This window comes from Copadichromis virginalis, linkage group LG23 (assembly GCF_057382275.1).
Source record: "Copadichromis virginalis isolate Kocher_CV1m ecotype Utaka linkage group LG23, C_Virginalis_male_GT1.1, whole genome shotgun sequence".
NCBI lineage: Eukaryota > Metazoa > Chordata > Actinopteri > Cichliformes > Cichlidae > Copadichromis > Copadichromis virginalis.
In genome coordinates, this window is record NC_140639.1 from 33570259 (window position 1) to 33587239 (window position 16981).

A 16981-nucleotide genomic window follows, 5' to 3' on the forward strand; every position below is an offset into this window, starting at 1 on the left:
CTCATGAAGAAATGTTTAAAAGGTTAATACCACCTTAACTGAATTTTGGGTTCTAGGTATTTTGGCAGACTCACACAACTGAGCAGTGTGAGGTTACTATGAAAAGTCTGTCCTTATTTGACCCCTGTCCTCCTGCCTGCACATAGGAGACTGTTGACCAGCTTGTGCACCACATATAACCCAGTAGCAGTTGGTCACAGCTATGAGATTAATGAGGACCTGGTGCCAGCATGCACTTGTGCATGAATTAGGGGTAAATCGTGGAAACTTTACCCTTTATTTCCCGAAATCTCTGTCTGACTGTTCATATACAAGCACTCATCTCTCATTTTGTACTGTAAAAGATAGCCCACTGTGTGTCCTAATGTAACCTCCACAAATGTGAGCCCAAAGTCTCCACTCTGGCTGAATGTAAGCAGTGAAGAAAGCACATGGAGATGGGTCAGTAACAGAAGTGTAATGTGCCCTTGTATTGGCTTTGTTCTGCAGTCTAAACTCTGCCTGGCTCCCTTCTTTGCTATCACATGCTTTGCTCGATTGTTTACTTGCACTAGTTTGGTCACTCTCAGTCTAAGCTCCCTCCCTCTCTTTCTCTCTACACTCTTCTTTCCATCCAGCCTCTCTCACCCACACACCAGCTGATTCCTGCTTAGTGTTATGTGGCGATAAGGGCAGAGACGAAACGGGAAAGAAAGCTCTAAAGAGACCTTTTCTCTCAAGATTTGGCTTTTTGCTGCTGCAGCTTTAATTCATCTACTGTGAGTATCTTTCTTTGCCCGATCCAATAAACAGGCTGTAGTGTTGTTTGGCAAGGAACACTTTAGGAAATAGATGAAATAATAGACGAGTCTCCCTGCTCACACAACCCCAAACTGCAAGGGAGAGGAGGCGGACGTGCAGAAAAGCAACATAGATTGAGCTGAGAGATTTCTAGAAGTGTGTCAAAATGAACAGCCTAAAAAACCCACACTTTTAATGCAAATTAAAGTAAGTCAGCACTACTGGTTATTTTTGCAGAATAAAAACTGAACTTCAAGATTTGTTGATGCAACTGTATAATTTTTTGTTTGCCAGTGGGTCTTTGAGTCAGTTTTATTCTGCAGAAAGAAACGGTGTTGTAAAGGCAAAACCGAGTCTCTTATTTCTTTCCAAATATGTGTTTGTAACACGGTTTAAATGTTTCCATTTACCTCTGCCCTTGCAGAAGGTCAGCTCAGACACTTCAACTGACTCATGGCCAATTTCCACCATTTTCACTTGCTGTGTATGGGGGTGGGTGCTGAGTAGTGGTTTGCCAATATGAGTGAGGACCAGTTTAAATTACATACCATTAGAGTGAGGGCGTTTTTAGGAAAGTGCGGCACGACCTCACTTTGGCACGGACTTTCAATGCATTATTTGAGTGTTACAATTTGGTTTAGAGTTCAGTTTAGAAATGAGAAAAGGCTGGGGTAAGGGGTAGGGATGTAATTGTGATGGTTATGATAAGGGGCTATGGAATGAATTTCCTCTGTGAAAATCCTCAAAAAGATAAACGTGTAAATTGAGGGTGTATGCTGTGCAGACATACTTGGTACATACTTTGTAGGGACTTTGCCACCTAACAGAGATTTTAGAAACATGTAATTCATTGGACAGATACTTCTAAAAGGTAGTTATTATCTGAAATGAACTAGGCCACTGGTATGGACCCTGCAAATAATACCAGGTAACAGTTTGTTTAGGTAAACTTTAACTATCAAGTAATGCCATGGAAGATGTAAAGTGTAATTAGAAAATACTGATTTAACACTGAACGATATAACAAAGACCAAAATATAACTGGGGTGTTCCCTTTTTCCTTGTATGAAGACATAAACTGAACTAACATCCCCATAAGTCTTTTTATCTCTTAACTTTTTAACTATTAGTGTAATCCAGAGGTTAACATATGTTAACCTTTTACACAGGCTTCCCCAACCTGCAGGTGAACGACTGACGAAATGTTTCTCCCACTGAAAATGCTACATCCAGATGAAAAAAAATCAACCTTTTGGGATATAGTAAAAGTACTAACAACAAAGTGTTATTTTGATATTTTATGACATTTTGCATTCCTAGAGATGGTACAGGATAGAATGAAAACAGATTTAACCCTTCTGTGTTCTTGTTGTCATGATGTTACAGTGCAGTCACACAGTCACACAGGTGTTGTTGCTTCAACAGTGTGGCTTGTCATTAATAAATAAGACTTCTGTTGCAGTGGCAAAAAGAAGATGATGAGGTAATTTCATGACCTAAATCACTGGTGCAGATTTAAAACACACTTTACATGAAATACAGCAAACATTTCAAAGTGCTCTGATAATGTGGGGACATTGCTGTGTCTGTGTATTTTTGCTTTCTAAACAGTGTCAGAAATGTTAGCTAATGTAGGCTAGATCACTAGAGATTATTAGCTAAGTTGGATGTACTTTATTATTTTAGTTAGTTAAAAGTTCTGTCCCTGTTCTGGAAAATTGGGCTTCATTATTTGTTTATGGTACAGCTCTAGTGCCAGGTAACAGCAAGTGAAAAAAATGTTGCCCATCAATGGACAGCAGCAGTCTGTATTCAATTTAGATATTGCTATTCATATGTCCAGGTGTATCGACTGTCAGGGTGTTTTTTCACTGTCTTTATTGAATAACGGTCATGAGGAATCATGCATAAATACTTACAGAACAATAAAACTGATGTAAAATTGTTTGATGCAGACAAGATAAAGGAATAAAGCTGCATCTAATAATCTACAATACCACTGTTCATCAGGCATGCACAAAGATTTTATATGCTCTTGAAAAGCTTAAACTCTCCTATCATCAATGCACATAGGTCAGAGGGATCATCCATGACAAGAGAAGTGATTAGTCAATAGACTGATTTCTTATCTGCCAATCTCTGATCTAGAACCTAACATGCTCTGGAGCAGGTTGGGTTTGCACCCTACGTTACTATAGCGATGTTCCCAAGTGAACCACTTTGGTAGTACTGAAAACCCAGTTACCACAGTGATGTTCCCAGGTAAGAAGAGAGCCACCCTGGTAGTAGTGGAAACCCAGAGTGTGCAATATTCAATACCTGCTGCCACTGACATCCAACCACCGCACTGTGAAACATTCTGTTCCGCTGCTATTAGCATACTGTACTATTGTATCATATATACATATAAATACATTTATTTATATCTAAATTATATTTCTTCTGCCTTGTATAGTGTATAGTTTCTTCTATGTTTGCATAGTATAGTTGTTCTTAGGTATACTGCATCTATTTATTTATTCCTGCCACGTCCACCACTGCTGCTGTAACAATGTGAATTTCCCATCTCTGGGACTAGTAAAGGCTATCTTATCTTATATGACAATTAATACTGCTTCTTACTATTACTCTAGTATCAGATCTAGAAAATTTTACATTGGGGGGGCAAGTCAGTCAACTCAGTGAAGTATGTGAAAATCCCCTATATGTAAATGGACTCAACAAAATATCCACAAAAGCACTTTAAAAATATTTATTGTTATTATGTCTTCTAAGAAAAACGTTTTTATGTAGGTAGATAGGTTAGTTTAGACAGGTGCTGGGGGGTAAGGCTAACTAGTACCCTCGAATGTTAAAAATATTGTGTCGGAAAGAGAGATGAAACTGTTTCTTTTCCAGGTTTTATAGCAGTGATGTTAATGCGACATTGCAGAGTAAACATAATTAAGAACACTAATTCTGGCCTTATTGTATTAGTGCTGTGCATCGTGGCTCACTGCAGTGACGGTGACACTACACAGTGCAGCGCCTAATTGTATTTATCAATTACACCCGTGTTCACCCTGCTAGCAGCGTTTGTACGGCTCCTGCTGAGTGTTTTCTTCTCTCTAAAGACTCCAGTGTTTAACCGTCACTGACCTGTAACTCAAGTTACCGCTGAGGTTTGTCTCTACGGTGTCTATGACTATATGCCGGTAAAGTCATAATGATGTTAATGTACATTTACCTGTTTCTAGATGCTGCGTTTGACTACTGGGCGCGTGGGATGCCTCCTGGCCAGGCGCGCGACAGCTGCCGTGACTACCAGCAGCACGAGGATGGCGAGCAAAGGTGAAGATCGTTCAAAGGGGATTTATAGGTCCACTATAAATATTTTAATCTTACTTTTATTTAATAGTATAAGTAAAATGGCATCTCTAAAGTTTTTTCTGTCTCACAAAAAACGGTAAATACTGACAAGACCTTAAATTTTCAGAGCATAAACTTAAAAAGAACAATTTCAGACATATTAAGCTAACATGGAGATATGAAGTTTCTATCACGGCAGAGATGTGGAATTTGAAAAGTAGGCAAACACGGGTGTAAATTAAGGCTTAGAGTTATTGATAAAAACTGAAGTGTTTACCAATAATTTCAAATTCAAATTCAAATTTTATTTGTCACACACACACACACACAGTATGACATGGGGGTGAAATGCTTGTAGCTGTACAATGCCCGACCATTAAATGACAGAAGAAAAGTTTTACAATATTTACAATTTACTACAAAAATTTACAAAAATTTACAAATTTCATGCTAAAATGGCTGCAGTTTATATTGTTAATATTAGTAATGGCCGAAACTGACGAAGATCGCCACCATAGAAAAGACGTGATCCAAAGGAATTATGGATTTAAGTCAAGTAATGTGATTTGTTAGTGGGGGGTTTCCCATCATGCAGTATACTGAGTTAAACAGCAGATGGCGCTTATGTACTTTCATAACTACACACTCATCCAGACAAGATGGTACCTGGGCTTATCAATGATGGAGTGGGTTGTGAGGGGGGACAAATGTACACTGCTGAGTATCTTTGTATCTGTGCCTCCAGAGGTGTCCGAGTCAGTGGACATGTCTCAGCCAATGTACTGGGACCGTGTGGACATCCCACTGCCTGACAAACCCTACAAAGATGTCCTGACTGATGCTGACAAGAGCCTGAAGCAGAAGGAGAAAGGACCCTGGGGTCAGCTGACTAAAGAAGAAAAGATTGCCTGTAGGTTCTTTAGTTTAGCTCATTATGCTCAGTAGAAGGGGGGGTGCTGTGTTATTGATGCACTCATCTTACCCCCCTCCTCCCCTGCTGCAGTGTATCGGCTGACGTTCTGCAAGACCTACCCAGAGATGAAGCAGCAGACAGCAGAGTGGAAGACGGTCATTGGGGGCATTTTCTTCTTCCTGGGCTTCACAGGCATAGTGATCTGGTGGCAGAGTGTCTACGGTAAAATCTGACTTTTGTGGTCTGAAAAAGTTAAACCAGTCTCTCTCGCAACGTAACACAAGCAATGCCTGTGGCTGAGAACACCAAACCTTTCTTGTCAACATCACACACTTCAGTGTCATTTTTTTTTTTTTCTCTCTCAGCAGACTTTCATTAAGGAAATAACTAATAGCATTAAAGATGGCTCTGGCTCTTTTCTAATCTCCCAGTGAGTCAAACCAGCTGGGCCAGAAAGGACCTGAACAGAGCCTGGCACAGCTAGATGAACATCAGGCTTTAATAATGCAACTGTTTAGTTGGCAAGTTTGTTTGGCAAGTTAATTACAGGTGATACTGGAGTGTGGAGCATCATGTGAGTTGCATTCTTTTGTCCTTGTAGTCTACCCTCCACGTCCCAGGACCTTTGATGACGAATGGAAGTCCCAGCAGCTGAAGAGGATGTTGGACATGAAGATCAACCCCATCCAGGGCATCTCTGCCAAGTGGGACTATGAAAAAGGCCAGTGGAAATAAAGAGGGCTAGGCAGGGGGCTGAGGTAGCACAGTCTGGACCTTTTACCTGAGTGTGGCTCAGTTTGACTATAGGAAGCTGCTATTGCTTTTGAATGCTGTTACAACTGTCAAAACCACTAGAAAGATGGAGCCTCTCTAGGGAATTGTACTCTGTTACCTCTAGCTTTCCAAACAGTATCTTCCTCTAAAGCCACTTTAGCCTTCAGTCACAGGGATAACTCTGTCCGTCCTGATGTAACAAAATAAAGCTTGGCTTTTGTCTGTCATGTGTCAGGTGTGTTTATTGTGGAGTCCTGTGTATAGTAAGTACTTAACTGTGCCATTAACATCTAAGAATATTTACCTCCACCACGGAGGTTATGGGATATGAATAGATTCTTAAAGGTATGGACTGATTTCAGTTTTTGCCAGCAGTGGAAATCATTTTAAAAGGAAATGACTAAGTAAATCTGGGTCCAATAATTGTTTTAAAGGATTGTTTTTATAAGGCAAGACTACTGGCAGACTCACTTATTTTGACAAATATGAAAACAAAAAGCCTAAATTCTCAGTATTTGAGAGCCTTTTGTCTAACTTGTAAAGATGCAGGCAATCAGGCTGGCTAAGAAAATGCTCTAGAAGGCTGCGTTCGCAAATGTAGACTGCACATCAGTTTAAAATATGGTAAAAGTACTTTTAGTAAGTTCTTCTATGGAGATTCTGCATAACAAAAACAATACTTGAAGAATACATGGATGTTGGGCATGATGCTACAGTTTAAGGAAATAACACAATATGCTTTTCCTGACAGCAGACTTGTCAGAGTCTTCTGGTTTTGTGTGGTTCATGTTTGAATTATTGGATAGTTGACTGTGTGCGTGCTCATTGCTGTTCTGTTTGAAATTTGGTTTCTCGTGTTTGACTTTCAGATCATTTCCCTGTGGTGAGTTTTAGTTCATGAATGAGTCATGATGCCTGATTTTGCTGTACGGTTATTCTAGTGATGCGTTCAGTTTTGCAATTCTGTCTTTTGATTTTTAGTACCTTTAGTTCCTTCAGTTTGTTCTGTTTCTTCCTCCCTCTGTCTGCTCTTTGTGATGGTGCCTGTTATGGAAGGTTACTTTTTTTTCACGGCTGGTATTAGTTTTACTTCCTGTCTGTCTGTTTTCCCCTGATTCCCTGATTGTTCTCACCTGTGTTAATCACGCGCTGTCTGTTCGTGTTTGTCCTTGTTCAAGCAGGCTCACTAAACTCTTTTATATTTTTCCCTTTTAACATTTGTAGTTTATGTGATTTTGTTGAACTATTTCGTAATGTATTTTATTGAGCTATACTCTATTACAGATTGTCTTTACCCCTCTAAGACCCAACCCATCAAAACATAGCAAGAAAATTCTATTTTTTTGGAACTGAAATGTTTATTAACCCTTGTAACAAAATCCTCTTTTTTTGCTATATCATGTTATGTATGACATATTTTTTGTATCGCATTTGATACATTGGGTGTTTTGTTTTTGTTGGCAACTTTTTGTTAACAACAGTGTTAATTTTAGACAAAATGTTTTTTAAGGTTTTTAAGGCAAGTATCATGTTGATGAGACAGAAGTCTCAGAAACTAATGTAGCAAATATGATACACATGGCATTACAGGGTTAATGTTTCGGCACCTGTAACACAGGAGTTTCACAACTTTGGGGTTAACACAGTAATATAACAGTAATAACAGTAATATTTGTTTTATTAGATAACCAACGCACTCCCCTGACTCGGCTGTCTATTTATGCAGCAGAAGTTTGCATCTCTTATCTGAGATATTATCACTGCCTGCTGTGTCAGCCCCTTCACCACCCCAGCATCCACCTGCAGGCTCTGAGAGAACAACGTGACTCATGTCAGTGTCCACAGGCAAAATACCAAGTTTTACTATTTAACTCAACTGATAATAATAATAATAATAATAATGGATTACATTTATATAGCGCTTTTCAAGACCCTCAAAGCGCTTTACAATTCACTGTCACATTCACACACTGGTGGAGGCAAGCTACAGTTGTAGTCACAGCTGCCCTGGCGCAGACTGACAGAAGCGGGGCTGCCATATCGCGCCATCAGCCCCTCTGATGACTACACATATATATTATTATACTCTTCTATTGCAATGACTCATTTGAAACCATAGCTTTCTATTTAGCTAGTGAATAAAGTTAATATTAGAAGTTTAGCACTGTTGATCTAAAAGCTTGACTGAAATCTCCATTGCCTCAGTACATCATGGTTGACCTTTATTTTCGCAACTCCCATTTCCTCCCATCCACTAAGCAGTCTTTTGTGGCATAAAATTAACTTTCTTCTGGCTGATTTCAGCTTCTGGCAAATACCCTGAATATTTAACAGCATATGTTCACGGGCATCTCTGCTCCAACACTCCCCACCACTATCCAAGACATCAGAAAAAGAGACTCGGCATATCTTCCAACAACGGGCTTTATTAGGTTCAGTGTCATTTCAAATTTTACATTGGCATTCTAAAGACATACAAAGTGACCATTGGACATGACAGCAAACTTTAATTTAGACCCAACAGGAACACACCGGATAACTTTTTTTGAAAATGTTTTCTTGATTTGTTTGCATTTCTTTTCATCTACTAGCAGTCCAACAGTCCTAAAGAAAAGAAAAAAAAAACACGACTGACAGTGCACATGGATGCAACGATGGAATTTAAGGCCATTTGAAGGAGCACAGTTATGCTTTTTTTTTTCCTTTTTCTATTTTTTGACACCAAATATAAATAAAGTTGAAAGCCATCAGGTCTGTTTTAAATATTTCACTAAGCTAATACTATTCTAATCAGCTTAAATAACTAGCATATATATGTGGGGGGGTCGTGCCAATGCTGTCACACTTCCTTCATTTGTGCCTCCCTTCTGCCAGAAAGAAATTCACACACATGCTCCCGCACACACACACGCACGCACACACGCACACACATCTATAAATGGGTAAGAAAAGAGCTCGTTAGAGTCAGGGGCCCGGACAGCAGGGACAAGCCTGTGAGGAGCTTTTGATGGGGCTAAAAAAATAGATATATACTGTACTGGAATGTTTGAGAACATACCCTGGCTAACAAGGCGGTGAGGAGAACACGAGCAAACCAAACGATACTGATTATTCAGGCTATGCGTTTTGTGTGATTTTGGTGAAATATTCATAACCAGGTCAAAAATCAGGGCATTAACAGGAAAAATATGTGGACGGTAACATAAAGGAGCCAATATGTGACGTGAGTGATGAGTCCTTGTTTTGAACATGGAGGCAAAGCTGGTAGCTGGACACCATGATGGATGTCTCAACCACAAATCCTTTTTTCCTCTTGTTTGCATTACACTCTGTTCCTTTAATGTTTACTAGGTGTGGCTGAGTGTAGTGCCTCGATGAGAAAACAGCACTCGCCTGTAAAGCTCCACAGTGCTTTATTGTGCTGTAGGACATACTGTTCAGCAGAGAGAGGGAGAGGCTGTTTGGAATAAGATCAAATTTGGAAGCAGTGGGAAGATTCTGGGAACGGGAATGAGTGTACTCCCTTCTCCACCACCACCCCAACCCCATCCTTCCCAGTAAATTAATCGAGCAGTTGTTAGTGCACAACACGCCAGGCGACAAACACTCTTCTGACTTCAGCTTCAAATTAAAGATGGATAGGTGTCTCCTTCCCTTCCTCCATCTCCTGTGGACCGGCTCTGATTGGCACGTGCGTGCATGTGTCTGCGAAGCAGCAGGTGGGCCAGCTGTGACTGACACACGTGACTAAGTGCAGTGACAGCTGGGGGACCGCGGGAGGAAGAGGTGGAGCTGGATGGCGAGGGGAAGAGAAGAGACGGATGGCGGTTTGACAGCTCTGAAGCGTCTGGGGAGGACGAAGGAGGTGGAAAAAGAGGGGTGGGAGGGGTTTGTGGATAACTGGAATTGAGCGAGATGAGATATGAATGTTTAGATTTTGAGTTTCATGCTCCTACAGCCGCTGACAGCTGCTGATTTGCTCAAGATGGTACACAAACACGAAGTGAGACACATTTCTTTAGCTCGCAGACGACGCGAAGCAGAACCGCATCGTCTCCTGAAGGACAGCTGCTTCATCAGTTTGCTACATAAATCTGCTTGCTCCAGTGACGATAACACGAAGCATGAAGTGTGTCACCGATCAGTGTCAGATGTGACTAAAGGCTCAAAAATAAAAATTGATTAGGACACAGTGGGGAAAATAAACTATAGGGAGGAAAAAAACAAACAGCTGTGTGTTTGAACAGTGCAGCTCATGATTAGGATTTTATTGCAAAATAATCTGTGAAAATGACTCGAACACTTTCATCTACAGCCCTCCCAAAAAAATAAATCTTAAACGAATGGTCTATTTTTAAGAAGTTATGGCTGCATCTAGGGGCTGTTTTCATTGTCAGTTAATTAAAAGCAGCATTATAGAAGTTGGACCCAATGACTTTTAGATCAGTAACAATCATCAAACCAGTTGCACCTTAATTGATTCATAATTTTATAGTAATATAAAGTAGCTGTAAATCCTGGAGTATGAACAGGCAATAGACGACTGCTATTAGAGCCACGCTGATAACTGCGTCAACAATTCTGGTAGACCTCCAGCAGTGTTGTGCAGGGGTCATTAAGTCAAATACAGAGCTTTTGGTCATTTATATCAACACTTTTATTATTTAAGCTCTTACCACATGATTATTTTTGAACTGCCGAATCCATCTTTGCTCTATGTGATGACGGCCATGAAGTGTAGTTGAAACCTTGTAAGTGGATCTTGATCATGTATGAATGAGGCCAGTCGCACTCATTCATACAGGATTTGTTCATGTGAGCTGTTACATTGTCAGTTACTGATTAACTGTTCATACACCTGTTACTGATGCCTCATAGGAATTACACTGCAGCAGTGTTAGAATATATGACGTTTTTTATACTGTTTATAGAGGAGGGGGTGTTCAAACAAAGTAGTACCAAACATATCACCCAATGACAATCTTGAAGTGGACCTATTAAGGGCATGACTCACAGTCTTTAGATCGTATACTGGGCTTTGATGCCATTTTAGCCCCCTTACACTTCCTTTCAGGGAAGTTTTATGATTGGCTGCCTCTTGTAAACACAAGGTTTAAACAGCGAATGTGAGTGGCTGCTGTGCTAATAGCAGCAACATTATATGGAGGAGGAGATATGGCACTCAAAGATTCCCAGATAAAAATCTGTGGGAGAATTCTGAGATGCTAATGTTGTTTCCCTGGCTCTCTCGCCAAAAAGCCAATCAGCAGCTGAAACTGGAGAATTATTAGCCAATCATGTGTTTACACGCGTCAGAGAGAAAGAGTTTCGAAACATTTTCACTGTGCGGTGTCGGCCACTTCTCTATCATAGCAAAGATGTTGGTGTTTTGATTTTTCATGGTGGGAGGAGCACAGATGTTGATCGCGTCAGCTGATGACGAAATGTTCTGAAACTCCGCACACTTAAATTTGAAGCCCCATTTAATATGAGCACCACCACAGGACATATGCATGATAGGTCCCCTGTGAGATTAAAGACACTTCTTTCAGTGTAGCCAAAGCATGCCTGGAAACAATGAAGCTCTAGCTATTGCATGAATTGCTACAGTAATGGCTGCATTCTTCAGCTACTGTATGGTGAACATTGAGCGTCTGAGCCATGGCACCCTGCTCCTATGAACTGTGGTTGAACTGATTCTGACAACCTGCCACACGCGATGGTCGAACTGAGGCCAACTATGACCATAAAGCACAGACCAGTCGGGGTGGGATTTTAATAGTTGAGAAATAAAGAAAAAACAAAACAAACAAAACACACAAAAACAAAAAACCACGCATCAACAAACTAGTGGACGCTAATCTGCATGAGTCAGTTTAATCTAGCGCTCATACACAAGCCAACCGGCATGAAAGATAGGGTAAGGGGGAAACCCCCCCCAAAAAACCCAATGTGTGAAGTGATGGGTTATGTTGCTGTATGTGACGGTGATCAGGATGGCTTGCAGGAAACTACGAAAGACTTACAGTAAACTTTCCCCTGACTTTGCTCTCCATATGGCACATACAGAGCTTTACAGAGCTGTGATTGTGGCGTCTGTAGGAAAAACAAGCTTCAACAGCAACACATCTGGAGCCATTAGATAAGTCTGGGTTAAACTGTAAGACTAGAATCGGTTTCAGCTTGTTCTGTTGATGAAAATGGAGAAACAAATTTGTTAAAACTATTACATATAAACAAGGTGTAGGAACGAGTGAAGAATGGAATGAAAGGAACAACTGGTTTCGGAGAATGGAAAACGAAACGTCTTTCAATATCTGTCTTCTTTCTTCTTCTCAACATTTGAGGATTCTTAGTCCACTGTGGGAGCGGATGGGGGGGAGGGATGCAGGATGGTAGGGGTTAGGGGAGTAAACATCGTCAGCAGCTATGATCAGACGAACTGGACCTTCATCTAAATGTTGAGGGTTGTGAAGGAGACGACTGGAGAGCGAGAGGGCTCACAGGCGTTTTTGCGCGATAAGCGCACCCGCCACAACGCCTGTCACCACCGTCATCCCCACCAGCAGCCACTTCTTGAAACTCTCCTGAGACCTCCGGCTTTCAGCCGCCGCATCCTGCCCGAAGATTTCAGCGAAGTGCTCCTGGAAAGAGAGACAAAGACGGAGTGTAAAGGGTTAATGGCAGGGCATCTGATGCACTCTGTGACATGCATGTGGAAAAACCGACAAGTATGCACACTTCCTAAAAATGCCCCATTTAAAAAACAAAACAAAACAAAAAAACCCCTACAGTATCAGGTGAATTCCCTTTGATAAAGGTCCCTCAGCCTCAAAAAGCTGCAGAGACATCCAATGCTGGCTATGACTATCACCACCCACACGCTCATATGTGGAAATTTCCATACAGGTAGGTCAACAGAAAAAAAAACCCCTAAAAGACACCTGTAATGCCACATTTAAAAAAAAAAAAAAAAAAAAGGAAATAAACCACAACCCCCCTCCCCCCAAAGTCGTCCACTCTTTTCTGGCATCCCCTCAGAACCACTGTTGTTGTTACTGACATTCTTTCCCACTGTTGTCCTCAGACTGCCATGCCTACATTGCCGCCCACTGAAATCATTTCCTGGAATTGAGCTGCTCCGGAGCATACAATTTCTGGTTTCTTGCCACAGGGAGGCGCCAGTCAGGCTCTAATCCAAACCATAACAGCCATCAGTATTCCTCATCCCTCTCAGCTGACTCACTGGTGATGATGCTACATGTTGTTCACAGTTCAGAAGCATCAGTGTTTCACCTCAATAAGCACGATATGAGAGGCCAAAGACCAAATTGCGAGCACTCAATGAGAAAAAGTGAAAATGACTCATTCATATGTCTGATTCTTAGTCAGAGGTAAATACGAAAGGCAGCACACGGGGTCTCTATTCAGCGAGTGGTTGGTTGGGTGGGTGGCGTGTGGGGTGCTGTTACTGGAAACTCTGTATGTAGTCAGTGACACACAAAGACTATTAAGGTGAAATAAGAGAGTTTGTGTTGTCACTGGAAACGGAGGGTGTTTTTGTACCATACTGAAAGAGCAACTCTCTGAATTTCTGAACACGCCAGGCACACGGTGGCACGTAGAAAAGTAATTTACAAATCTCTAAAACAAACGGAATCCTCAGAGGGAGTGACGAGATGAGTTTACACCTAAGAGGACCAGAATGCAGGATTTAAGAGGCTATAAAATATATAGTTTCTCTCTTATTTATCAGTGCCTGACTTGATGTAACCCACCACTACTTCCAGGAGGTGGCAGTACTGCACCTATAAGGTATTTACATACCAGTACAAACAAATCCAAGAAGGATAAAAAGTGAAGCTTGCAGAGCCAGACTGCTCTAAAGCCAAACATTTTCCAGGCTGATTGATGAGATGCCCATCGTTGCCTGAGCTGTACTGGAAACCTGATTTGTTCCACACATACTTGGAAAGGACTTCTTCCTGTTACTTCCTTTCATAATAAAAGTCCTTGACTTATACATGGCCTAATTTATGTGCATAAAATGCACATAGGCATGGAGAAATGCATCAAAGTAATTTAAAACCTACAAAAACAAAATTGTATCTTTGATTATATATGTATATTTTTATTTATTCATTTATTTATTATCAGTATTGTACATGTAATATAAGCGGAACGGTGTTCACACACACACAGTAAAGTGTGACTTTAAGATAAAAAAAAAAAACCTGCATCATTCACCAGATTTGATTCACTCTGTTTATAGAATAACTTTTAGCTGGACAGCGTTTAATGATCATATCTGATTGCAGATAAATATAAAAGAAAAGCAGCAATCAAAGTAGTTAACAGTAAACTGGATATTCATAGAGTCAGGCTGCTTGTTGGACAATTGTTTCTTTGCTACTTAGTCTAAATTACAGACAAAATGTCACTAAGACTAATGCTATAAAAAGGACTGCTCAATGCTCAAGCCAATATTAAAACCACCTGCTTTACATTTACTACAGCTTTTGTTTGTGCCTTCTGTTTTTAAGAGGCAACATAGCCACACTGGGCGTGCTCAAAGCAAAGGTATTTTCATTTAATCTCCACTATAATGCATCTATGACAGGACCATTATATCAGTGCACTGATTACACTATATGAGATCACTACACATTCATTAACAGTGCGGTTATGTGTATAAAGCTGAGCATTGAGCCATTTATTATTCATCTTCAGTAAACCTTTCAGTAAAATGGCATGTCCTGGTGTAGCACTGCTAAACCACCACAAAAAACCCCAAATAGAAACAACAAATCTAAACAAGAACAGAAGAAGGTTATATGTTGTGTTATATGGAAAATGTTGTATTTTAATCTCAATTCGTGACGTTTGAATGTGAACGAACAGATCATTATTTGAAGAGGCGGTTCAGTGAACAGGTAATAGTAAAGACTATTCTCGGGCAGTGAGTTGATATCAGCTGGGATTTAGAGCTCTCTCTACCAAAGTTAATTCATTAAATCTGATATCAACTGGATCAATAAAGGTAATGAAGATGCATGTCTGAAAGCTCCTTAATCCTTTAAGGCTGATGCCCCGAAGCCCTTTCACTTTCTGGATCAGAGATCATATGGATCAGAGTGAAACCAGGAAGGGATGGGCTAATGTAGAGAGTGATGGAGAGCAGTGGAGGGGAAGGAAGAGATCCTGAGTCATTCATTGAGTTTCTATTCTGTTTGATCGCGAGCCCCGTGGACTGCTGTCTGGTGTATGATGCATCACTGATGAACCATTACAAACAAACAAAAAAAGGAACTCAGAGGTCCAAAAGTTTTAAGTAACATTAACAAGGAAATCACATTATTGAAATAGCCCAAACGTTTCTACGATGAAGTCATTCACTGGAGCGGGGACTTTGTCCTGTCTGCTACAAATGTAACAGAAGGTTTCCAGGAGGAAAAAAATCTGGTTTGCAGCCATTTCCAACAGTATGCAGTGTGACAATAGATAATATTTATATGTTTTACTATTGACATGTATTAAGTGCTTTCTCCATTTTGGCTCCAAACCTTATGTAAACTTCATAATTGAGACACTTCATTTTAACTACTCTACCTTAACACATTCATTGAAAGGCACAGCATCACTTTCGATCAGCCAGTGATATAAATTCTATAAACAGTGGTCAAACTGTGTTGAAGTGGCAGTTGACCATAGCTGAGCATCCTGAGGCTGGATGCTACAAAGTGAATGCTCTATTTGAGATGTTTGGTATTTACAAGATCTTTGGAAAGCCTTTGTCCAGATATTGTTGGAGTACAAGTGGATGAAATCAAATCTGTCTAAAAATGTAAATGTTTGGCATCATCATCATTAGCAATCAAAGTGTATTCTCAAATGAGATGGACAATATGTCCAAGGGAAAGGAGATGTATAATAAACTAGTGGACCTGAAACTGATCCCATAGGAAAAGTGTGCATAACTGGTAGATTTCTACAGGTTGTATTATAACATCAAAAGCACATGTAAACAAGTTTGCTACAAATAACAATTTAAAAAGCGAGTCCAGTAAAAAAAGATATGTTTCTCAATATTTGCTAAAAAAAGAAAAAAAAACCTGCAGGGCACAGTTTTCACGATAAATGACTCATCATTGTATATCTGGGTGTGAAGTACTTAAAGTCTATTCATTAAACAGGCTTGAGGGAGAACCCAGAAAGCATGATAAAGAGTCAAAGCATTACCTACTAACACATTGTTTGTTTTGCTCTTTTAGATAGGATTTGTTAACAATAACAAAAGTGAAGTAAAGCAGCAGGCCAGATACCATAAAAAAAAGCTTTTCAGAGAGCAAGTCGAACTAGATTAAACTCCCGAATTAGTCAGAGTACAATATGGTGGAGTATGACGCTGTGCAGGCTAACTGCTTAAACTGACCAGGTAAACAACAAAATTATTCCACAAATTTAAACATTCTAGACAAACTTTTTTTGGGGTTACAAATCTGAACAGTACAGAAAGTAACCAGTGCTATTTATTTACATTGGACCACTGTGGTTTGTGGTCTCTGAGAGTGCGATTCCCAGCTCACGTTAGCTATTTTCATTGATACTTTTGCTCTAAATAAACACACAGCATAGAACCACAGTTACAATGATCTATGATGTGTGGAATTTGAAAAATAAAAAGTGTAACTATTTGTAATAGAAGCAGGTTTAAAAGGCTCACTGGAATCCTACCTGCCTCATTCGTCATGTGTTACCAACTGAAACAGCTCTGCATACCAACAGTATCACCCTCTCTACCTTCTTTAGGGACGGAAAAACATGCCAAGAAGAATGAAATACTTGTTTCTGACCTCACCCAGGACTTCCTACAGGCCTTGATATGACGCATTTTTAGAAAAGATTTAAAAAAAAAAAACAAAAAAAAACTGACCTTCTGTTAGCAAGAACGCAAACCACAGATAACAGCATGGACAGATACAAGGGGCTGGGCTAAAATGTGCACTCGAGCAAAGTTGATCTTCAGCACTCTGAGCTACTTTAAAAGTAAAGCAAAGTGGCCACGAGGGAGTGATATATGCTACTTGGGTCAATAATGACGTAGTGTAATTACAGTGGGATACATCATGTAATATGTGCAAGAGTTTTATTGGAGCCTTTTCATTC

General features: G+C 40.2%; 2 protein-coding genes across 2 annotated transcripts in view; one reads left to right on the forward strand and one right to left on the reverse strand.

The window, feature by feature from the left end:
- Positions 1–596: 596 nt before the first annotated feature.
- Positions 597–6042, forward strand: cox4i2 (cytochrome c oxidase subunit 4I2). Its single transcript, XM_085447466.1, has 5 exons — positions 597–758; positions 4017–4110; positions 4874–5038; positions 5132–5263; positions 5643–6042. The coding sequence occupies exons 2-5, from the start codon at positions 4017–4019 to the stop codon at positions 5774–5776; spliced, it is 525 nt and encodes a 174-aa protein (XP_085303592.1). The 5' UTR covers positions 597–758; the 3' UTR covers positions 5777–6042.
- A 2179-nt stretch (positions 6043–8221) lies between these two features.
- The window catches only part of bcl2l1 (BCL2 like 1), a 33657-nt gene continuing 24897 nt past the window's right edge, over positions 8222–16981 (reverse strand). The window contains exon 3 of the mRNA XM_085447465.1: positions 8222–12459. Within this exon, the coding sequence (XP_085303591.1) occupies positions 12316–12459 (144 nt within the window). The 3' untranslated portion in view covers positions 8222–12315. The remainder of the gene's footprint in view (positions 12460–16981) is intronic.

Coding starts and splice junctions, on each gene's coding strand:
- cox4i2 (XM_085447466.1), top strand. CDS start 4,017: ATGCTGCGTTTGACTACTGGGCGCGTGGGATGCCTCCTGGCCAGGCGC. Junction 4,111..4,873: donor CACGAGGATGGCGAGCAAAG/GTGAAGATCGTT, acceptor CTGTGCCTCCAG/AGGTGTCCGAGTCAGTGGAC. Junction 5,039..5,131: donor TAAAGAAGAAAAGATTGCCT/GTAGGTTCTTTA, acceptor CCCCTGCTGCAG/TGTATCGGCTGACGTTCTGC.